The sequence below is a fragment of the Marmota marmota genome, unplaced genomic scaffold (assembly GCF_001458135.2).
Source record: "Marmota marmota marmota unplaced genomic scaffold, marMar, whole genome shotgun sequence".
Classification (NCBI taxonomy): domain Eukaryota; kingdom Metazoa; phylum Chordata; class Mammalia; order Rodentia; family Sciuridae; genus Marmota; species Marmota marmota.
Window position 1 is genome coordinate 7,652,585 of NW_025999913.1, and position 23,100 is coordinate 7,675,684.

The 23,100-nt window shown below is 44.3% G+C and overlaps 1 protein-coding gene across 2 annotated transcripts in view; it reads right to left on the reverse strand.

Annotated features, from left to right (window-relative positions):
• Nedd9 (neural precursor cell expressed, developmentally down-regulated 9) overlaps positions 1-23,100 on the reverse strand; it is a 104,748-nt gene that overhangs the window by 29,186 nt on the left and 52,462 nt on the right. Inside the window, exon 1 of one of the 2 annotated variants that reach the window (XM_015494011.2) lies at positions 16,907-17,083. The exons of the other annotated variant lie outside the window; for it this stretch is intronic. Coding sequence (XP_015349497.1) covers positions 16,907-16,918 — 12 coding nt within the window. The 5' untranslated portion in view covers positions 16,919-17,083. Of the gene's footprint in view, positions 1-16,906; positions 17,084-23,100 lie in introns of those variants that run through there. 2 annotated transcript variants of the gene reach the window in all.

The window sequence follows — 23,100 nt, forward strand, 5'->3', positions numbered from 1 at the left end:
GGCTGTCTCTTATACACATCTTCAAAGAAAATCCTACATGACACACACTACACACGGCATGGCATGTATATTCAGTGTTGCAATGTAAAGAGAAGTACTTTCATAAGTGCCTTGACAAGGCTCCAAAAGATCATCCCCTGAGATGCTCGAGAGGACTTGGATATGGGGAGACTCTGCAGGCAGGACAGAGAGACGTGCCAGGATAATGAAGCACAGAGGGATGTGCAGCAGTAGTCTCTATCTCTGGCTTTGACAGCCGGAGCGACAAGGAATTTATTCACACGTCGGCAGAAGCCAACATCATTCGATCTTCTGCTCATACCTCTCCTGAATTCCTTGTCTTGCCACTTTATCACCTACTTCTTGGATCTCGCCCTTCACATCTGAGAGCTATGCCTTCCTCTTTCGTGGGTCTTTGTATGAAGGCCCGTCTGGCTCGCCCAGGGCTAAGCAGCCAGCCAAAGCAGGCGGTGGGCAGGCAGTGGGCAGGCAGCGTGAGCTGACTGACATTCCTGGAAGCCTTTCAAAGGCTCTGACGATCTCATTCCTTGGCGTTAGTCACATTTCCCAGCACGCTGGCAGCCGTGACTGCGTGCCTGTCCCCTTCCAGGCGCGCGGAGAAGTTGGGGAACATTGTAAATTCATCGCAGGCACTCAGAAAATTAAAAGTGATCCCTAGTGCTTCGTTAAATTGTTTGGATGCACTTAATGTCACTGTGGTGGGGATCCTTTATGGAAGAAAGGACTGCTGATGGGCTGGGGCATTCTTGCAACTGGCTTTCACAATGTATTTGTGGAATTCGGGGCTGTGTTTTGTACTTTTGTCCCCTTTTCTAAAAATGTGGACTTGATCCTTCAGCTTTGGGCTTTTCATTTCTTTAAAACAGACGTACGTTAATCGTCTTCCCCGTACTGTGCCTGTAAGCTCAGGTCTTGCATACGGGCTTCTTTGCCGTGGAGCGGCCCTGGATTTGAGGGACCTGTCTGGTCAGTGGTTGGAAGGGATCCAATGCTACCACCGTCAGCCAAGCTCCTTTTAGCCAGCACAACTACTTAAGGAAGGGAGATAAAGCCACAGATGTCAGTCCCCAGGAGGCTCTGTGGTGGTCTTCAAGGAGAGGACTGAAATCCTTATGCTTTTCGAGAGCCAATAATCCTGTGATCTAGACAGATGAGTTTTAAGGGAATTTCAAGGGAAACCGAAGAGTCTGTGTTTCAGATGAAAGTTGTACTTGGTATATATTCCAGGAAACCCTGGGTTCCTTCTAACAATGAGAAGTTCATATACAAAAAGATAAAATCAGGTCATATTCTATCCAAGTTTGTGGAACCATCCAAGAATATGTCATAATTATAAAATCTCCCCTTTTTTTCTCTCTCTTTTCATCTTTAGGGTGTTTTATAATGAAAAAGAAAAGTCATCAGGTTACAGAGGACAAGAAGTTGATCCTTTGTACCAAACGATCTCGGGGAAGTGACTCCGCCAGTTAGGCTGTGATGACAGAGCCAGGAGGGAGCTGACCACTTACTTGGTCTCAGTCCCTTTCTCCTGGGTCCATTCAACCTCTGGGAATGGCTAAAAGAAGTCCCCAGATGAAATCAGGAGTAATAGAGCTGGGGCCAGTTGATCGCTGTAGAATTACAGAAGAGAAACAGAAGACAGCGGAAAGGCAGAGTCCCACAGAACTAATGAGCATAATCAGCAGGAGACTCACAGTAGAGTTGGGTCATTTCCAACTCCATGGAACACCCTGAGGCACCAAGGAGAACACCAGACTGTGCTTGATTAGAGGCAGATAGAAACCCCTTGTGAGCATTGGGTCTAGATGCTGTTTCCTATCCCTATCCTTCCCTCCACCTGGTGAGCAGCATGCTCAGGTTTCAACAGGACATGGAGAGTCAGTCCTGGGGGAGCTTTAGAGCCCCCTACTCTGTGCTAAGCTGGGCACGGTGGGTGAGTTCCCCTGACCTATGACTTCCCTCCAGTTTTCCCCCTGCCTACAGAGATTAGGGTTTAGAGCTGTTGATGTCAGGGGCCCAGCACCATCCTGACACCTGTCCATATGCTGACAGACATCCTCAGCCCTGGCTGAGCAGGAGTGGGAGCAGTTTAACCTCTGTGCAAGCTTTAGAGAGCCCATGTCTGTACCCAGCCACTCTCCAGCACAAACAGGTGACAGCTGTGGAGACCTTAGAGACCACAGGGCCCAACATTTCTACTTCACAGGTGAAGACACAGGTCTGGGGAGCCAGTTCATCATTTGCCTGAGGTCACAGTTTGGTATCAGAATTGGAAATAGAACTGGAGTCTAGAAGGCTAAGCTGTCTTAGTTGTGACTCGGTGTCTTAGCTGGGCTCAATTCCATTACTGATTCATCAAATCATTATTGATCTAATAGAGGGTTCTGAAAATGGCCAATTCTTTTCATGCCTATAGAATAAATGGATTCCTGGTTTGGGGATTCTGACTGTGTTTCTTGGGCTAATTATACCTCTTATTTATGTCTTGGTCATAGGTAGTGCCCATCTCATGGGTTTACTGTGAGGATTTTTTGGGGGGCAGGGGTACTGGGGATTGAAGCCAGGGCTGGGTGCTTTACTACTGAGCCACCTACCCAGCCCATTTTATTTTATTTTTTAAAATTTTGAGACAGGGTCTTGCTAAGTTGCTAGGGCCTCACTCTGTTGCTGAGGCTGGCCTCAAACTTGTAATCCTTCTGCCTCAGCCTCCTGAGGCTGGGGATCATGGGCATAGGCCATTGTACTTTGGCCTCAGGAACCTTACTTTACCTCCTCTCAGTTCTCAATCAAAGGTTAGTCCTATCTAAGGGAGATATGTTATATATAAAATATAAGGAGGTGCAAGAAGTTAATGATTTTCCAAGTCACCTGGTAAGAAGGTCTTAGGACTGGGATAAGGAGCCTGACCTCCTGCCTCTAGGTCCTGAACTTGGATAGTTTATATATATATAAAATATCTCCCTTAGATAGGACTATATTTCTCTTATTCCCCATTACATTTTAGAAGAACTATATCTCAAAGCAACATTTCTCTGAATTTATAGGGGAGTCACCTCTCCTGGTATATTTCTCTACAAATGGTAATAATGAAACCATGGGCTACCTTCAAAAGACCCTTGAAGACAAAATAATAATAGTAAAAATCCTAAAATGATCTTACTTGATAAAATATGGATAAATGTCACCAGATCCCAGCAGAATACAATACATCATTAGAAAGGAGGGAACGCCACGTGTAAAGAGCTTGGTTTTTATGTGCTGTATTTGGTGTTGGAGCAAGAGTTCAGCACAAAGACAGAAGCCAGATTAAATTCAGCCGGAACACCCCTGATCAGATGTCATTCAAAAGTGACAGACTCCTAAGACGGTCAACCAAGAGTTAATTCTTCCAGCAAGGAGAACTGGAGGGATCCTTTTTTTTTTTAGAGCAAAGATGTGATGTAAAGATGTGATTGCTTGAGCCCAGAGAGTCAGAAGCTGATTATCTGATCATCTTAGAAAAACCCCAAAAAGGCGGTTGGTTTGTCTGTTCAAGAGCTACTCTTTCTCGACCCCCATCTCCTTGGATGTTTATCTCCAGGGGAGGCAAGGTCAACACAGAAACAAATCGAGGAGAGATAAGACAGCCCGAGTAACTCTACACCCGGCTGGAGGGACGCCTCCAGAGACTGGCAGAAGTGGCCATTGCTGGGCGAAGCACCAAGACAGTTATGGCAGCGCACAGAGCCTGAAAGCTCCCACAGCGGGAGTCCAGCTCTTTCTCTTGACAAATGAGAAGGCGGAGGTGCAAGAAGTTAATGATTTTCCAAGTCACCTGGCAAGAAGGTCTTAGGACTGGGATAAGGAGCCCGACCTCCTGCCTCTAGGTCCTGAACTTGGACAGTATGAAATAAAGCCAGTGCTTGTGCTTCAAAAGCTGAGGCTCTTACCCTGACTGGGACTGCCATTTAGGGTCCCAAACACCATTTGAAGGAAGCCTACTTGTAGTGGCCTCTGGCAAGGATCCCAACTACAGTCCTTCTTGACACTCATGTGCCTTCCATGATGTCGCCTCCTGATTCTTCCTCCTCTCTTGACCACTCACCTCCACTCTTCCACCCCCCCATCTCTTAGGTTGTCATGCTCCAAAGGGTCCCCTGGTTCTGAAATGAAATCTTCTCTATGGGATGGCATCTGAGCACACAGATTAATGCCCTAGGCCCAATTTTCTAATGAGCATCTTCATCTCTAACTCATCAAGTACAAAACCCCTTTTTCTCCTGCTTGACCTCTCTGAGGAGACAGCATGCACCCACCTGCTGAAGGTAGAAGCCCAAGGGTTGCAGAGTCTCTTCACAACCTGGAAGCCAATCAGCAGGCCCTGTGTCCCACCTCCCCACCTCTCCTAGTTCAGGTCCTCAGCGACTCTCTAATTCTTTTTCTGGAAGTTCAGGAAATTGCTTCCCACCTGGTTCTCCTGCATGTAACTCCTTTCTGCCTTAAAACCCAGAGTAGTTATCTTTCCAAAACCCAGCTGATTCCCTTCCATTTCTCTATCTTTTTACAGGATAGCTTGTGTCATCCCCCTTCAAGGCTGTGAACCCCTGAAGTTCAGGGGTGCTAATTCCTTTTGCATTTCCAGAACTTCGGCCCTCTATCTGAAACCAAATGCATACTCATTCAACGTTTGCTCAATTGAAATCCATTTTCTGGCCTCTGATATCCTGTTTCTCCACAGGAAGGGCAAAAATCGCTTTTTTAGAGAATTCAGCAAGACATTTGGTTCAAAATTCTCAGATGGAACTGTTGGAAGGAAGACGAACCAAGCAGAAAGACGAATGGTATATCCAAGTCACTCAGGCCTGACAGCCAGAGAATATGGGAGACAGCAAGCAGGAAGGTGCCTGCCCCTCCCTATTTAAACAGGACAATGACGCAGATGGGAGCCTGACCCCCCTGAACCTGGTGTTCGCAACTACTGAGCAAACAGGAAGGCCAAGAGGAACTGACCATCCCAGTGAGATGAAAATACAATGATCTCTTTAAAGAGTCTTTTCTCCCAATAGCGTAGCAATCTGCATCTGGGGGTAGGTGACAGAGCACCATTCAAACACTTTGCCAGAATGTCTGGGTTCTGCTGTCCCTGGTTCCCAAGCTGTGTCTGAGGAGGGGGAAGAAAATGCTTTGCAACTGGCCACAACTGCCAGTACCAAGCGCTCAGGTCACATGACAGCTTCTCCCCCTCGGCTCCCCAAACCCTCCCTGCCTGTCCCCGTCCCCACTGCTATCAAAATGTCAAGAAAGCTTATTGCCAGGGAAATTATCTGCTTGTCCCAATATAGAGAGGTGTGACGTGTAATTTCCATGACCATTCATACTGCTCTTTGAAGAGAAATGAGACAATGGCTGGTGTGTCACTAAGACCGATAGCATCATCAATGGCTGGCTTCCTCTTATTATTTTTTACTTCATTCTATATTTATGCAGGAGATCTTGCCAAAGCCTCTGGGCTGCCACATTCTTCACAACACGACTTTCCTGCACACCCCCCCTCCCCCTCCCCCCTCCCCCTCCCGCCACCCGCCCGAATTTCAGCCCTGGACTATGGTGGACTCACATGCGTGCGCCACAGGCACACAGAGGACAGACCCTGAGAAACTGACCCGCTAAAGGAAATGGCCATTGTCAAGGAAATCAGTCCTAAAGGAAGCTGCTGGGGGATGAACACCATCCAGGTCAGCCTCAGGGCACGCTGACAGGAGAAAGAAAGGCTCTTGGGCTTTTGTGGGACCTGACAAAAATCAGCTTTAGCTGGAGGACCAGGAGATCATTTGGGCTATATTCCTCCTCTCCCTCCCATCATCTTTACCTCTAGGAGAGAAGGGGATGTGGGCTTTCCCCCAAAGAAGGAAACAGCCATTCTTAGAACACAGGATATCTGTAAGTGTCAGGATTTTGATTCTTGCAATACTTGGTTTACAGCTAGGTTCTGGAATGTTGAATTTTGGGGGGTTGTATCCTCTCGATGTTCCTAAGTAGCAGACAAGAAACTTTCAACTACAGGGATTAGAAGACAGAATATGATACAACCTGCATGTTTTCCGGGAATAGCCGTCACCTGCATTTTGACATACTTTCCAGGGGATGATCTGAATGAGCACACAGACAGGCAACAGCAGGCTCCTGCCAGGTCCCATGAGTTGTACTTCTGACTCTGGTGAGGCGTGATCCACATTTCCCACAAAAGAGTCCTCTGGCACCTGGACTGAGTTTCAACCAATGATTTTTATTTTCAGGAAAATGGTTGCAGAGTTTAGATGAGGATCTTGGACCCTCTCTGAATCTTCATGTTATTCACTCTGCCCCACACACTCAAGTTTTCTTAGATTCCCCAGCTTTGTGAACCTTAGTTACAACATTATGTTTTGAGCATTTCCTAGTGGGAGGTGCTTAAGACAGGTGATATTAGACCTCTGCCTTCCAAAGGTACCCTTTGACACGGCATGAGACACCATGAATAATCTCTGCACTGTGGGGCAGCTCCCTGTGTGCGGTTGTGCATGGACTCCTGGGTTCAGGAATCTTAACATTCTTCCACTCGGACCTATTCCTATTTGGGGAGGAATCGCCTAGAACCCAGCATTATTGTGATAGCTCATATACCAAAGTGACATCACTTCTTGAGACCTGGTAGAAAGATTCAATGCTCATTGTAAATTTGAATATTTGAATCTCTGAAAGAAATTTCAGTCTGAGCAGATTGAGTAATATAATATGAATGAACAGCATAGCTGCGAGATTAGAAAGTGTTTCCTCAAATGGCTCTTCTCCTTCCCTGCCTTTTAAGGCCTCAAGTTGGCAGGTAGGTGTGCAACTTCACAGCTAACTTTATTTCCTAACGCGTGGTGGAGGATTGATCCTTAAGCAAAATAAATTAGCTTCTCTTCACAAATCTGATGATCATAAGTTTTACATATATATATGTGTGTGTGTGTGTGTATGTGTGTGTGTGTGTGTGTGTATAGTTTAATTCTCTACTCATCTGTGGTCTTTGAGATTTACCTAAGCAGTTTCCAAGGATCTTAAAGAAGATGGAAGAGCACCTAGGTTTCTATGGGTATTAGAACTAGTTGACCAGAACTGACTAGAGTAGAATTTTAGAACAAGAAGAGACCATTCTAACCCTGTCTCTTTGTTTTGCAGCCTAAAGGGTCTTAGATTAGATTAGCAGCAGAGCCAGAGATAGCATCTGGTTCCCCTTCTCATCTCGGGTTTTTCTCCTCCTGGGCCAGAATGCCCTTCCTAAGACTCTTTTCCATCTTGGAATTTAGCACTGTTGCTCTTAAGCCTTGGATTTTATAAGCAATTGTCCCAGGTTGCCTGGTTTTGATAACTTTCAGTATAGTATATTGGCAAAGGATCAAAAACACGGGGCAGGCACAAACTCTTTTCAGGGTTTTGTCCCCAGATAAATCTGACAGGCGCCACATAATGATGAAGGCCTGACACTCTGACACCCACTCACCCAAAAGATAGGCTTTATTAACAATAAAACAACCACCTGGATCCCAGCCAACGTTATAGTGCTGGCACCAGATCACATCTATCTGCCTGTCTAGACAAATCCCTCTAACATACAGGTACTCGGGGAAGAGAAATGAAAATTAAGTTATCAAGGAGTAGGAGACTCCGATCTACTCTGTTATGGTATATTTCCAAAAACGATATCACTTCTCCAAAGTCAAAACTCACAAGTTATGACATCTAATAAAGTTATCTGAAAAAAGGAAAAGATCTTTCTATTCTCACATTCCATGTGCTCTTCCCACACGGACGCAGGCAGCCCCACCCGTGCCAACACGTGCACCTATTGGCAAGCGTTGTCTGTCTCCCAGGATTCAGCTGGTGAGACTGGGATGCTACCTTTGATGGAAGGGTTTTAGAAGTCACCTGACCTGGGTTTGGTGCCTGATTGCTAATATCCACCCACCCTGTGAGGTCCTCAAAGAGTTTTAAAACATGGATTCACACTCTTGGCTGAGGGGTGTGTATGTCACATTCTGTCAGCATTACTGCTGCTGAGCTGTCTCGAGGAAAAACCTTTAGAAGTTGTAGCTTCTCAGCAGAGAGGAGAGATGGCAGCGGCAAATGGAGCAGAAGAAAACCTCAGAGTGGAATTGTTCAGTGGGTAGGTGTACGGACAAGCTCCTGCTTGTTATATGTCAGCTTAGGCGAACAAAATAGCTTTCTTAAGAGCTAGTTCTAGATGCATGTTCCAAGATTAGATGTATATGCAGAAAGAGAAGCCAGAGGAAGACTTTGAGAACGTGTTACCTCAGAAATGGTTTGCGGGTTTTACACTTGGCCTTGGAAAGATCTTGTGCTTCTTAGTATTTTGTGGTATTCACATGGACACATTAGGGCTAAGCCTGAAAGAGGAAGTTGCTTTTTGCTTGAGACCTGTTACCTTAAGTTCAACCTCAATCATAATAAAAATCTATGCTTCCATCACATAAAACCTGTAGGGCAATTATTTCTTTTAAGCAGAAGAAAGTAGGAGAAATTAGAACAGTGGTTCTCAGCCCATAGAGGGGGTTTTGAACCACCAGGGGACAAAATGTTTGGAGACGTGGTTTAGATGTCGCAGTGTGACTGTGTGTGGATGGTTGGGGCATCTAATGAAGAGACCCCTGGGATGCTGTTAAACATCCTATGGTGCACATGACAGCACCCCTCTTCACCTCTCCTCAAAGAATTATACAGTCCTAAATGTCAATTGTGTTGAGGCTGAGAAATCCCGGATGGGGAGATGGGCCCTGGACTGAATTAGGAGAATCTGGTCTCAGTCCTCACATTGCAAGACCAGTGGCAATGAAATGCCTGCCTTTTGCACCTCTGTTTCCCCATCTGCAAAGTGGGGATACTAAACATGTTCCTTATAAAATATCACAAGGAATCATGAAGTCATACAGGTGAAACACTCTGATTTCTTCAGAAGAAAGAGTCTCCATAGAATCAGAGCACGGTTATTATTCCTGCATTCTGATGAGCTCATGAAAAGGTGTCTTAAGAACCATATTCCTCCCCCTCAAAAAAAAAAAATAATTCCTCCGGGAAAAAAAAAAAAACAAACCAGAAATAATCTCATCATAATTGCACCTGCCACACCAAAAGGCAGACACAGTTCAGAGAAACAAAATTCCTTCCCTTCAGCGATGAACTAAGCTGCGTCTGTAATTAAGATCTTAATAAGGGAGGCAGGAGGCTTGAGCTGGACGCTGCGGGCTATGAGCAGGGAGTCACCTCGCCAGGTTTACAACAAGAACAACTGAAATACAATCCCCTTCAGCACCTCGAACTCTCAGGTGTTCCAAACGAGTCCATATTTCAAAATGTGCTTGTTTTCATTTCTAAAGATGTCTATTTTTCTAAAGGAAAAATGAAAGGAGAAACTTAGTGTTCACAAATAAATGTTATTTATGACTCTCTACTAAGAATTCACCTAAATCTACTTTTTTTTTTTTTTAAATACCCTTAGATAGTTTCCTGCAAAAGGCTGTCATAAGGGAGATGGGATAATGCCTTTGGTGGTTGATTGATCTCTGGAGCAGCTTATGTGGACCATCTATGGAGTGACCATGTGTTCCTGAACTTTCTATGACGATCCCCAGTTTCAAATATCCTTTCCACTGTCAAGCCATATGTCCCATTGATTGGTTTGTAAAACATGGATACCTTCCCAAAGAAATTACATATGCTCTAAACAAAGACCAAGGATAGACATGCAAGTAGGTTTCTTGCTTGTGGATTTGCCTTGGTTGAATTTAGGATTTGAGAGAAAGTAAGACAGGTAGTGGTAAGAGTCTGTGATTCGGGCAATGAATGTGTCTTCTGATTGACAAGATGATCTTTATAAGGAAATGAGATATATGTCCAGGGCCTGTGGGCCTCTGGGAGGTCGTTAGGAAGTCCTGCTTTATAGTTAATGGGGTTATGAAGAGAAATAAGATTTGGGGGCTGTAGTTCCATTTGAAGGCTCATCACATTGAGCTCTGAGCAAAGAGGATCTGAGATTCAAAGACCACTCCAGGAAGAGAGGGCTTTACGTTTTTGCTGTTGCTGTGCATTCATTGGTGCAATAATATGGCAATACTTCTGATCCACAACTAGGAATGAGAACAGTGAAAATACTTGACAGATGATTGACATATCCTGACACTAAAGACGATGAACTCCAAGAAGGCTCCAGTGTCTATACGTCCATGCAACTGCCATTCCCTGTATGCTGACTTCGCACGTTATGATTATTTGGGGAGGGGGTGGTTGTTATGGGGGCAGAGAAACCCAGCTCATCATCAGTGGAGCACAGAGCCCCGGGGATGGAAAAGTGCAGAGGAGCTGGGAGTTTCAGCCACATTACCTGTGGGCTGAGGCGCTCAATTGAGGGAAACAAGCCAACAACCATGAATCAATGAGATTAAGGCTCACTCATAAGAGAGAGCATACAGTGTTTACTTTAACAAAAAGAAATTAGGAAAAATATTTGTGACACATCATACTTTCTACATCCATATTGCCTTAATACATGGAAAGGAGGTCGGACTCAATTAAACCTTTTATGTGTTTTAGTTACTGCAACTTACCATTGAACTCCACAGACAACTCCCTACTCACAAGAGTACAGAAAGGAATTAAAGTTAATTTCAAATGTAGCTAGCACAAATTTTTGTGGTTTGCAATGCTTGCACTTTTACATATTCATGGCGGCTCCATGTTTTCTTTTTCTGGTGAACATAAACATCAACATGTCACGTAAGGAACATTTTTGGTAACATCTTATAACTATTACCTTGACGTATTAGAAATAGCAGTAGCATTTGAATTTGCAAGACCGAGAAGATTTGCCAAGAAATGTGACACCTCTAAATCACTGCACCCAACCTTTGAATAAGGATCTCGAACCACCTACTTAGACACCATTTAAACACCATTAATGGCTGTGGGGAAAGGGGCTGTTTTTCTTTCTTTCTTTTCTTTTTCTTTTTTCTTTTTTTAAATCAACTTGGATTCAGTAGTCCATGGTGGGATCCAGGCATACATACTGGAAAAATTTTCAACTGGCAATTTTAGTATCTCATGGTCAGCTACCCCGACTCTTTGCCTCAGCCACGAGAAGGTGCTGTCACACAGCGTCACCATCCATGCGTTTTGGGGTGCCAGTTCCACCTTCATCACATGATATGCCTTGATCCATCTAGATTGCCTGTTTACTAAAGTACCTTCTGAAAAATTCACCCTTTCCAGCTCCCCAAAGGGTAAGGGTCACCAATAAGGCCACTGATCTTAAAATGGAGATTCCTCAGGAGGAGTCTGCAGCCAGGCTGCGGTGTTCCCCCAGCCAGGCGGGTCCTCGTTAGCCAGTAAGAATCACCACAGGGAGATGACTGGAATGCTCAGAATAAATAAGATGCAAGGGGACGGGGTTGACGAAATATAAACAGGGCTTTTGGGTTTTTGTCTTCTTTCCAGGCTCCTGCTCCTCGCAATCATCTATTGCCTAGGAAACCGGCAGCTATACTCTGGCATTTTAAGTTGGAAATATTGTATTTCTTCCCAACGGCCCTGCTGCATTTGTCTTGGCAGGGAGGCCTGGTAATTAAGGCTATATGTTACTGCAGAGGAGTGTGGAGCTCCAGGACGCTGGCATTCCAAACCAATTTGTCTAGGTTTCTTTCTAACCCTAAAGTGATCTAAAAATAGAGATTTGAGACCTCTTTCTTTACATTGACATTACTCTGACTGCAGTAGGATGAGGGCAGAGTTCATCCCGAATTTCTCATGCTCCTCCCTTCTGGGATCGGAACCTACCTTTGGTTTTCTAAAACTGCTGACTTTCTCTTTTCCTCGCTGATATTTCTGTCATGGTAAACAATTCTCGTGAAGGCTCCCTCTGAAACTTGTAGCTGTATCACACTTCCATATTTATGTGCCTGCATGATTTGGATACCTGCATGATCAGCTTCTGCTAATCTTCACCTTGACCATGAAAAACTGCTGTCACACGCCATCACTATTCCTGTGTGTGTGTGGCTTATAATATCACATAAAAGCTGCCATTTGTCAAATGCCTACTATGTACCAGAAACTGTTACATATTAAATATCTAATAAGACAGACATCATTCCTCCTATCTTATTAGTAAGGAAATGGAGGTCTAAAGTAGCTTGCTGAAAATGGTATTGTTGGAAAGAAACAAAAGTGGGATTCGAAACACAACCCTTGTTCTTTCAACTGGGTCACACAGTGTTAAGACCCTTTGAAGTGGCTATTTAACTGGCTGTTGTATATAGACTTTATGCAATTCAGCAGTCAATTTTCTGAGTACCTATTATGTGCAAGGTCCTGTAATTTCAGAACTTTATCAAGTCTTATTAATAACAATGAAGAAACCAAATCAACAGTATATTAGGAAGTGGGACCATGTGCCATGGGTATACTGCGAGGCCCCACACAGGGTATCTGCCTTTCCACGATACACATCCAGGCCTGGGGACACTCAACAATCTTCAAGATTACTACAATCTACAAGATCACTACCCAAGCCTAGTGACTGGGATGTGGATATAACCCTGCCACAAACTCCACACCACCCTTTCAACCTTTACGGAGCATCTATTGTCCAAGGAGAGCTGGGCTGGCTGGCATCGCCTGCTTACCCAATGCTGGGAACCGTTGTATGTATTTTACATTCACTTATTATCCCAGGCTTTAGAAAAATAGGAAGAAGTTGTTCCTGCTTTCCCTGTTCTACAGATAAAACTGAGGCTGTCCACCTAACTTGCCCAAGGTCACAGAGCTGTAAGCCACAAGAAACAAACACCCTCTGCAAAGTCCACAATTCATCTTGTCTCTAGCAGAAGAGCAGATAAAACCAAGTCCCTGCCCCTTTGAGGCTTAAGCAATCCTAGATCAAACTTCAAATTCAAGGACTTGTGCATCAGTCTGCCTCTACATACAATTAAAGGATGGCTCTCTTGTATACAATGTGGAGTATTTAAAATTGGACAGCCCAGGAGGCAACCTGAGTAGTTACAGGTTATCATGGAGGTAGCAATTTGATGAAAGGGGTTAATAAGTAAGGTATTGCTAACAGAGTAGGGCAAAGGTAAAAAACATAAAGCCTATTTAAGGGATTATATAGCACAATCCAAGAGACAAAGGTGCTAGCTTTTGATTGCTTTATAGAGGGGATAGATGAGGAGACATTTTTAGAAGGAAGTGACAAACCACTCAAAGTCACGTACACACGGGTTCAGGGGCCAACTTATGGAAACAGTGTGGGAACAGGATTTCCCATAGCAGAGTCCAAGAAGAGGGCAAAATGAGGGCCACAGGAGGTGCAGAAAGGGCCTCATATCCATGTGAGTGGGGAGGTGAGTCTTGCACAAGTCTGGTATAAGAGAAGCACAGGAAAATCTTGACGGAGAAAACGAGATGGAGGGAATTGGCAAAGGAACTTGAAAAGTGGAGGAGATTTTTTTGTAGAGGAATGGAGGTGGGGGACAACAGGAAGCCACTGAAAAAATTCTGGGAACAGAACTGAAGTATATTCCAGCAAGAAAAGGATGCTAAAGGAATTCTTGGTATGTGACACACTGCAACATGCTAAATTTGGTATTACCAGAACACCTACAGTTCTACAAAGACTTTTGTCTCTACGTAAGTCATTTAGCTTTGAAAAAGGGGTTGCTAAGTAAATAAATACAGCAATAATGAAGTTAATATTTTTCAAAATGTTTTATTGTGCTTTTAAATGCATTGATCTCATATGAGATTTTAAAAGAGGAGGGAGGAGGGAAGAGTGCCACATTTGGATCGAGTGCAATAAATCATTGAGAGAAAAACAGAGAATTTAAAGTCACGCTATCAAAGTGAAGAAAGAACCGAGAATTCAAGGGGATGTGAATGATCCTATTGGGTACATTAAAGGTTCTCTATCATTTTTTCCTCAGGCTAGCTTGAGAAAACAAAATAATGTCACAGTTTCCCTCAAAAGCTTTTCATTGCACACATTTTCTCCTTTCCTTGACCTACTTGGCCCCCATTCAACCAGAATGCAAGAATCTGAATTTCAGATTGTAGCTTTCTTAATTGTACTGTAAACTCTTACATCTGTACTTTTTCTTCAGTAAAAAAATGTTTAAGAATAAACTTGCTGCATGACAGACTAGATAAATAATTTACAATTTACTGCAGGCTCGTAAGGGCTCAGAAATTTGGCAAAGCACAAAGCTGCTTAGGCTTCAGACTTCAGGCGTGCTAGCCTCCTGCGCACCTTCCAGGCCTGGGCACTAGTGGGCGAGGCCTCAGGGCTGGCCTGCATGGAGTGGGCGGGGCCTCGGGGCCTTTCTGGATGTTGGCATCTTAAGAACAAAACAAGTGAACGTTGGTTGCTCACTAGTTGTGATCCCTGAAGTGGCCAAACCAGATCATCTGGTTAACAACAGCAAAACACCTTTTAGGGCCTTATGTATAAATCTCTCAATGAACATTTTTAAGTCTGTGCTAAATTTATAGTTGATAGAGCAACATAGCGTTTAAGAGATAATATCTGACGCTTGGATTTTACAATCTAATAATTATCTGGGCTTACCACCTAAATCGCTTAAATTAATTAGCTGCCAAGCATGCATTTCACTCTGTTTTGTAGAGTTACTGTCTGAAAAAATAAAATAGGAATACTAGGGATGAAATAATCTTGAACTTGATGTTTTAGGGAGGCCAAAGATGATTTTTTTTCTTTCTCTTAATAGTGGTTAAATCATGAGTTCTGAAGCCAGCTTGCCACAATTCAAACCCAATGCCCACAATCTCTGTGCCACTGGATGAATTACTTAGCCTCTCTGTGCCATAATTTCCACATTTAAAGTGCATGTAAAAAGAATACTTCATGGAATTATGGGAAGAGTTAAATATGACAATCCCTCTAATTCTAGTGTGAACTAGAGAGAAATGGGCTTAAATAAAAATTATGTAGTTTTATCATTTGGCAGAGTATTTAACATGGGTAAGAACCAGCAAAGACTCCAGAGTTCTCCATGACAGCCAGTTGCAATTTACATCATCAATCACCATGGTCTTTTCTTTTCGTGAAGAGTAAAGGTAAACATGATGAGGTCACTGAATAAAAGTAACTTTAGACTTTGTCACTTTTGTCACCTTCTAGATTACAGCACTTGAAATTAATTTCAGCCATTTAATTTTCCAATAATATAAGAACACACTTTCTCTTTTTTCTGCAAGCGCACTTTTATTCAGCGGCAGGGAGGAAACAGTCAAAAATCATTGCAGGCTGAAGAACATGTAGTCCTATCACCACTCTAAGTAAGGAAACTCTGGAAAGATGGAGTAAAGCAGTTCAAGAAAGAGACTTTTCTGCGAGGTAGAAGGGTTCGTTTCTGATTGCACCCTGAAGTCAAATATCAGTAGTCCTTAGGATCATCCTCTGATCTTCCCTATTGATGCAGATAATGGAAAGTTAATAGTACCAGGAAAACTGACACCTGTGTCTTCAGACAGTTGTAACCTTTTCAAGAACTGTAACTCAGGCATCATAGTAAAGACATTTTAGCATTTAGATTTAGAGCTTTTGAACAAGATTTACAGCCACTGAACAAAAGATTTATCACCAAGGTTAGCCAGTGCTATTAGCTAGTGCAAGTATTTACAACCTTACATCAAAAAAGGATGGACCAGAAGCTAAATAATTCTGAAAGAAAGCAAAACAACCCACAGCTAGCATAATCCAGAAGATCAGCTAATACAAACTGTCAATCCACATGCATAGCCACCTTAAAAAAATTCATTTTAATAATAGCACTTTTGTTTAAAAGCATAGGACTCATGTCTATTGATCACTCAGAAAATTGACTGCTGAATTGCATAAAGTCTATATACAACAGCCAGTTAAATAGCCACTTCAAAGGGTCTTAACACTGTGTGACCCAGTTGAAAGAACANAAAAAAAAAAAAAAAAAAAAAAAAAAAAAAAAAAGAATTTATACCCAATTCATTGAAATCGGCTGCTACTGAATCGAGTTCCCTGGAAGTTGCTTGCCTGGATATGCTGAGTAAGTCCTATTTTTTTTTTTTTTTTTTTTTGCCAAGAATGAACACACAAACCATGGTGCCAGTGCCCTGGAAAATCATGCCTGGAACTATTAGACTATGACACTCTGTAAATTTCAGACACAATAAGCTGGTTAGAGTCTCCATACTTGGGGCCCATTCAACATCACCCCCAAAATGTTCTTGAGAAATGACTAATACTCATTTATTCTTACATCCAATACCATCTAAGGATGTCAGAATGCTCCACCATCAGTCATATAATAGTATCTGGGCTTTTAGTTTCTTCCACCAGAAGTAAGTATGGCAAACTGCTCCTCAGATCAAATGCTTAAGGCAAAGGCTGAAAAAAATCTTGCTTTAAGGGCCCGTGGAAGAGGCTCAGCAGTTCTGATTCCTCTTATTAGGGCTCCCCAGGGCAGCGGAGGCCAGGCCTCCAGGAGCTGCTGAGACTTGAGCTAATGCGTGCTGCGATTCAGCTAGACACCCTCTAATCTTCAGCGGCTGCTGGCAAGCGGCTCAGTCTAACTTCTCACACGTCATTTCCCCCGCAACTTTCACAGCGGCTAGACTGGGGTGGACGGTGCCCTCCCGGCGTAGGTCTCCAAGACCGAGTGTCTACTCGCTTGCCAACCTGCGGGGCCGAGACCCAGCTCAGAACCCTCCCAGGCAGGGATGGGGTCTGGGCAGAAGAGCTGTCACGAGGAGAATCCTGCACACACATTCAGGCAGAGCCTCCGGCTTCCAAAAGAAACGTGATGTAAACAGGAACTCTTACCTTATACTTCATTTCGGCCGCGTTGAGTGGAGCCCTTTTCCTACACTAGTCAGACAGCATTAAGCCTCGGAGTGTCCGCCCCTCCATTGAGCGCAGTGCTAAATAGAAGCGAGAAGGATGCCCGCGGAGGCTCGCCGCGCGCCTTCCCCGGCGTCTGAGCGCACTGTTTTGATTGAGGCAGGCCCATCGCAGACCTTATTTGCATGCCTCCCCACCATTGGCTGGTGGGGGAGGTACCGCCCACGCCCCGCCTACCTCTTTAACTTGTGGAAAAACTCCTACAAAGACCTTGTAATGTGATCATTTCTTTTTATATTATCAAAGAGGGTGGAGAATAAAACAGAAAGTGGGGGACCGTCCTGAACTTCGGCATCCCTCTCCACACACGAAATAAAAAATTTTTTAAAAAAAGGGAAAGAAAGAGGAAACCAGGGAATGGGGGAATCCATTCCTTTTAAGATTAACCCAAAATTTAAAGAATCCGAATTCACAAAGCGGTCTGACAGTCGCGCTTCCTGTGACCTAGCAACTAGTTCATAAACCCATTTCATTTCAAAGCCATTCACCTCGCAATCTCTACATGAAACGAAATCTGGGAACAAAAGGTTTTCTGTCTCCAGGCCCCTTTACTAACCACCCCTGCTGATATCGCTGTCTCTTTCTCTTTTCCCTCCCCCTCCCTCCCTTTTCTGTGGCTGTTTGCTTTTTTTGTTCTTTTCAATGTTCAAAGTACTTTGCAACGTCAGTCTGCAAGGAGCCGCCGGAATACAATTCTCCCTCAGTGAGAAGGAACTCCCTAGCATAGGCACTGGGGGGGGGGGGGTTCCCTGGACAGCTTCTCATCAGGCCTTCCAGAGTTGAGTGTCAGACACATTCAGCGCCCTTCCCTGTCTTTGCAGAGGATAAAGGTTAGATGTGACCCCTGGGATGGGGCAGGCGAGTGCACGCCCTATACATCATCGCCATCCGCTGAGCTCTGTGTTCTTTGATGGCCAGCATGGATAGTTCCAGCTTTGAACATTAGGGATTTTTCCTTCTGACCTCTCTCCCCAAATGACCCATTAACCCACCAAGACTTATTATCTGGGGAAACAGAAAAGCCCCACTGGTTAAAAAGACCGGCTCTCTATAGTGAAACACAGCACGTGGTTTCTGAGGAGAAAGAGATTCACGAGGAGAGGACAGAAATGGTCACCTTCAGTGAGGTGAAAGACCCTTCTCCATGGGTTTCAGGATTGAGACTTTGTGAGTCCAAATGATATGTGTCCCTGAATGGGACTAACCCCAACCAGACTATAGGACTATACGTTGGAAAATCAATCCTTATTTTTTCCCCCTGACTGATTTGGATCAGAACAAGTTTGATTTTTTTTTCCTCTCCAAATTCCCAATGGGTTAAAAATCTACTTTTATGATCTAAGCAAATAGAACAGGAGAGCAGCTGTCCTATGAAAGAGGTTTATGCATATAGGGTTTGCAGTGGAGTCCATCATTTAATATGGCACCAATTACACCTGTTCTGTTCTCCTCTAGGCCTTGCTCTTTCCTCATTTGGTTTTAAAGCAAAAATGAGCCTGAGTGATTTTGCAGTTTCTTTCTGAGCACTATTAGGATACAGTATTGCAAGGTCTTTGCTAGCTTGCAGGAAGATGTTTTTGGTGTCTGCTTGGATAAGGGAGAACAACAAGTCAAAGACCTTTCTATCTGTAAGATGAGTCTTGGGCTCCAGGAGATCTGGATAACATTCCTTTGACCTCCTAAGTGGCCAGGCTGAATCCTCCTTCTGTTTTGTTTGATGAGTACCACTGAGTTAAGTAAACACCAACTATCCCATCCAGCTTTAATGTTTCAAAACAGCATCCCAAAACCCATGTGAGGGCTTTTTGTAATTTCATTCTCTAGCTTGGAAAGTTTTATTCCTACCAAATGATCTTCCAGTTTTCCTGTTTCTCTCCTGTACAGTAAGATGCTTAAAGTCCACCTGAAATTCATTTCAAGGTGGTGTAGGTTGGTGTGTAGTTACTTGCGTAAAGGAAAACAAAAGGTTATTGGAATCAGGTAAATTCATTTTGGAATCTCAGAAGATTTTTTAACTTTTTCATTTTAGTGTTCTTAAATATAAAATAGAGAAAGTAATGGTCCCACCCTCTAGGGTTATAATGAGATTTAAAGGAAACAATGTGGATAGAAATGAATAGCCAATGGTACATTGAAAGACCTTAATCGATGGTTGCTTATTATTATTACTATTGTCATTATTTTAATGCTGACATTAATTTTGTATTATTCTGTTGCTGCCATGTGACATTAGTGTGTATTATGTAAATAGCATTAATATTTAATCATATTAATTGTACAATTACCAACATGAGGCTGCTGTTGGTGTTGTAAGGGTGGTGGGCATTCACAAACAGGTGGAAAAGCCCCTCATTTGTGTTCCATCCTTTTATAGGTAGGGGTCTAATTTTAACAAATATCACTTGGTCACCAGCCACCAAGTACCTTTCTAGGTGGGAAGGAAATGATGATATCCCAGACAGGCCTAGTTCCTGCCCTCATGGAGCTTAGAGGTGAAAGGAGAGGAAAATAATAAGTAAATGTACAAGATGATTTGCAGAAACAAATGTTGAAGAAAAATGAAGCAGGAAAAAATGCTAGAGGGAAACAGGTGTGTGTGTGTGTGTGTGTGTGTGTGTGTTCTTGTAGATATAGTGATTGAAGAAGCCCCTCTAAGGAGGTGATATTTAATCAGAAATGTGACTAAAATGAGGATCTTGCCTCTCACAGATCTGGGAAGAGAATATTTTAGATAGAAGAAGTGACCCATGGATAGGGCCCAAGGAGGCGTGAGTGGGGCGTGTTTTAAGGATAGTGAGCAGTGCAGTGTGAGCGCGGCCTACACACATGGGACCCACGGAGAAGACAAGTGTGGAGAAGTAGGTGGAAAGTAGATTGGATTTTTTCCTGAATGTGACAGGAAGCCATTGATTGGAGTGTTTTGAGTAGGGAATGATCTATTTCTGTGTTTTCACCCTTTGTTGAAACACTCAAGGACGGCAGGCTATTAGCTAAAGCCTTAAGCTTTGGTTTTAATGTGGCTTAAGCAAAGGAGATAGTTGTTACTTCATTAGTGCCATTCAGTGTGTTTCCTTAAAACCTTTTGGGGAAACACAAAGTCTCTCAATAAATAGAGGAAACAGCCCCCCCCCCACCCCGCCATGCATCTGGGCCCTGAGCTGTTGGGTGCAACGGTGAAGCTTAAACCAGACTACGTAACTGCACCAGCAATCATGCTCCTTCCACGGGCACCTGGGACCCCACCCCTGTGCGCTCCAGCACTGTCCTTCGTGGGTGTGGGTATCTGCCCAGCAGCCTTGCTATCTGGTTGGCTGCCAGGGGCTCTGTCTTCCCAGACCCGCTCCTGTAGGCGGGAGCGAGGAGGTGGAAGCCAATGCCAGCCAAGTGGTTTTCCAGCTGCCATGGTAAATTGGCAGGAATCCCGAACAAAATCAAGAGAAGGCCAGGAGGAGGTGATGCGTCAGTCCACAACCTGGAAGAAGCCCACGTGGCTGTTCTCTAAGAGGAAAGGGCGAAGTCACAGACCCAGAGCAGCAGAAAGCAAACCTGGAACTCATCTCGTCCAGCCCCTCACAGAGGACGAAGCTGCTGCTCAGAGAGGCCGGGACGCCCACCACCAGCTTGAAGAGTGAAGACAATCTGTACTTTAGCTCGGCCTCTCAAATCTCTTTCTGAATTATTCTGATGATCTCTGAGTCTCCCCACGCCAAACCTCTCCAATCTGTGTTCCACAGCACTACCTGCTTAATCCCTGGAACAGGAGCTGATCACGGTATTGTAAACATCACACCATGTTTAAAAACCTCCACTGACACTGTAAGGGGCTGTTCGCTGGGACCCCTCCCTTTCCGACCTCACCTTACCTCTTCTCTCCTCCTGTCCCATCCTCTAGCTACCTAGGGCTGGGCCTCACCCATTCCAGGACAGGTTTGTACCATCCTGAATTTGCACAGCCGGGTCCCCCCACCTAGAGTGCCCTAGCTGCGGCCTTCTGCTCTCAAGCAAGCCCAACACTAACGCTTTTGTGTATCTTTGTCAACACCCCCACCCTGCCCACCTCGTCCTTTCAGGGCTAATTCCTCTCTCCCTTTACTATGCCCCCATTGTGCTGGGAACACGGCTCTATTATGAGGGCTTTTCCACCACAGGTCGTGATTTGTTGATGTCTGTCTCCCCGGCTTGGGTGTATGCTTGCTCCAGAGGGCTGGGGTGGTGTCTTGTTGGTGGCTGTGTCCCCCTACACTTACAGATGCTTAAGTGTTTGCTGAATGAATAAGAAGATAAATGGAACTTCAAAGAACCCATTTGTTTGTTTGTTTGTGGTACTGGGGACTGGACCCAGGGCCTAGCAAATATTAGGCAAGTGCTTCACCACTGAACTACACCCCCACCCAAAGAGCATATGTTTACCCCAAGGTTCTGGTTAGTGTCCAGGAAGGGATGGACGAAAAGGTGTGTGTCTGAGGGAAACTGTGTAGATAACATTTATTAAAAATGGACCTGGGATACATCCTTCAGAATCAACACAGGGCCTGTTGCCTGTTCTGTATCCATGAGCTAAGAACAGATTTTACATTTTTAAATGGCTGAAGGGAAAAAAAAACGGAAAAATAATAATTCCTAAGATGTGAAAATTATTTGAAATTCAAATTTCTGTCTCTATAATGTTTTGTTTTTATTCTGGTACTGGGGATTGAACCTAGGGGCACTCTACCACTGACTACATCCCCAAATCAATTTTTAATTTTATTTTGAGACAGGGTCTGGCTAAATTGCTGAGGCTGGCCTTGAATTTGTGATCCTCCTGCCTCAGCCTCCTGAGTCACTGGGATTACAGTCGTGTTCCACTACTCCCAGCTATAAATAACATTCATTGAGTTAAGCCACCTGTACTGATTTACACATTGTCTTCTGAATTGCAATGGCAAAGTTGTGTGGTGACCTCAGATAGGGCAAAGCCCTCAAAGCCAAAACACATTATCTGACCCTCTACAGGAAAAAAAAAAAATTGTGCTGATCTTTGTTCTAGAATAATGCAAGTTATATCTGGACTGAGTTCAGACCAAAGTATAGACCCTTCCACATCCACAGAGGAAAGGTCTAGAAGCAGAATGAATAGAGAAGAAACCAAGGCCAGGCCTAAAAAGGCTAAGCATGTTAGGACCATGTTTTACCCTATCTAGTTTGATACTGATTTTTAAAAAGCAACCTACATCGAGCAAAATTACTTCAAAAAATAATTGGAGGCAGCAACTTCTCCATTCTATCACAAGTCTTCAGAAATCTCTCAAACAAAGAGCAGCCAGTGAGAATTTTCTCCTTCAATTCCATAGACTGTTGGCTTATTCAGCCTTGACAGAAGCCCTTCCAGGTGCCAGGCCCTGGACTAGATATTTGCAAACATGATTTCATTTAATATTCATCTCAGGTACCAATCCTAGGAAGTAGGTTTTAGAAGTTCTGCAGCATGTGCAAAGTTTGGGGGCAGATGTGCAGCAGGTCTGGTATATAAACCCAGCCTTTCTCAGTCCTGAGTCTGTTGGTCCTGACCACGGTACACAGCACCTGACGGTTTCCTCTGAGGCCCTGTTTGTCAGTTCCTTAGGGTCCAGTCTCCCACTCGTGGCCCTCGCTGAGACACAGGTATTGCTCCCAAGTTGGGAAGACAGCTGATCAATGGGATGCAGACGCACAGACACCTGGTCCCTCTTTCCAGCTGCTTTCTCATCATCTTTCTGCGTACCCCTCTCCCTGGTCCCCAGCTTGCAGGCCATCTCTTTCACCTCCCGACATCCTCCTCTGTGCTCTGGATTCTCCCAGGGACTGTGGCCATGGTCAGGGCTCCGCCAATCCAGCTTCCCTTGAGAGGCAGCCATGACCGCTTAGTCCTCTGCCCTGTGTGTGGGATTCAGCGGGCTCCGCGTGAGGCCTTGGACTCCACGCATTTGAAAAGGCCCTTGTGGGATCCCTAGTCCACCAGGTGCCTGCAGCTCACCATTGAGCGCCTAGTTACTGCCTCCTGCGGTTGATTCATGGAAGTCTCTACCATTGAGATGGAAAGCAACTTAGAGAGGATCCTGTCCTGTCTGTGGCACCACCTTCCGCACCTAGGTTCG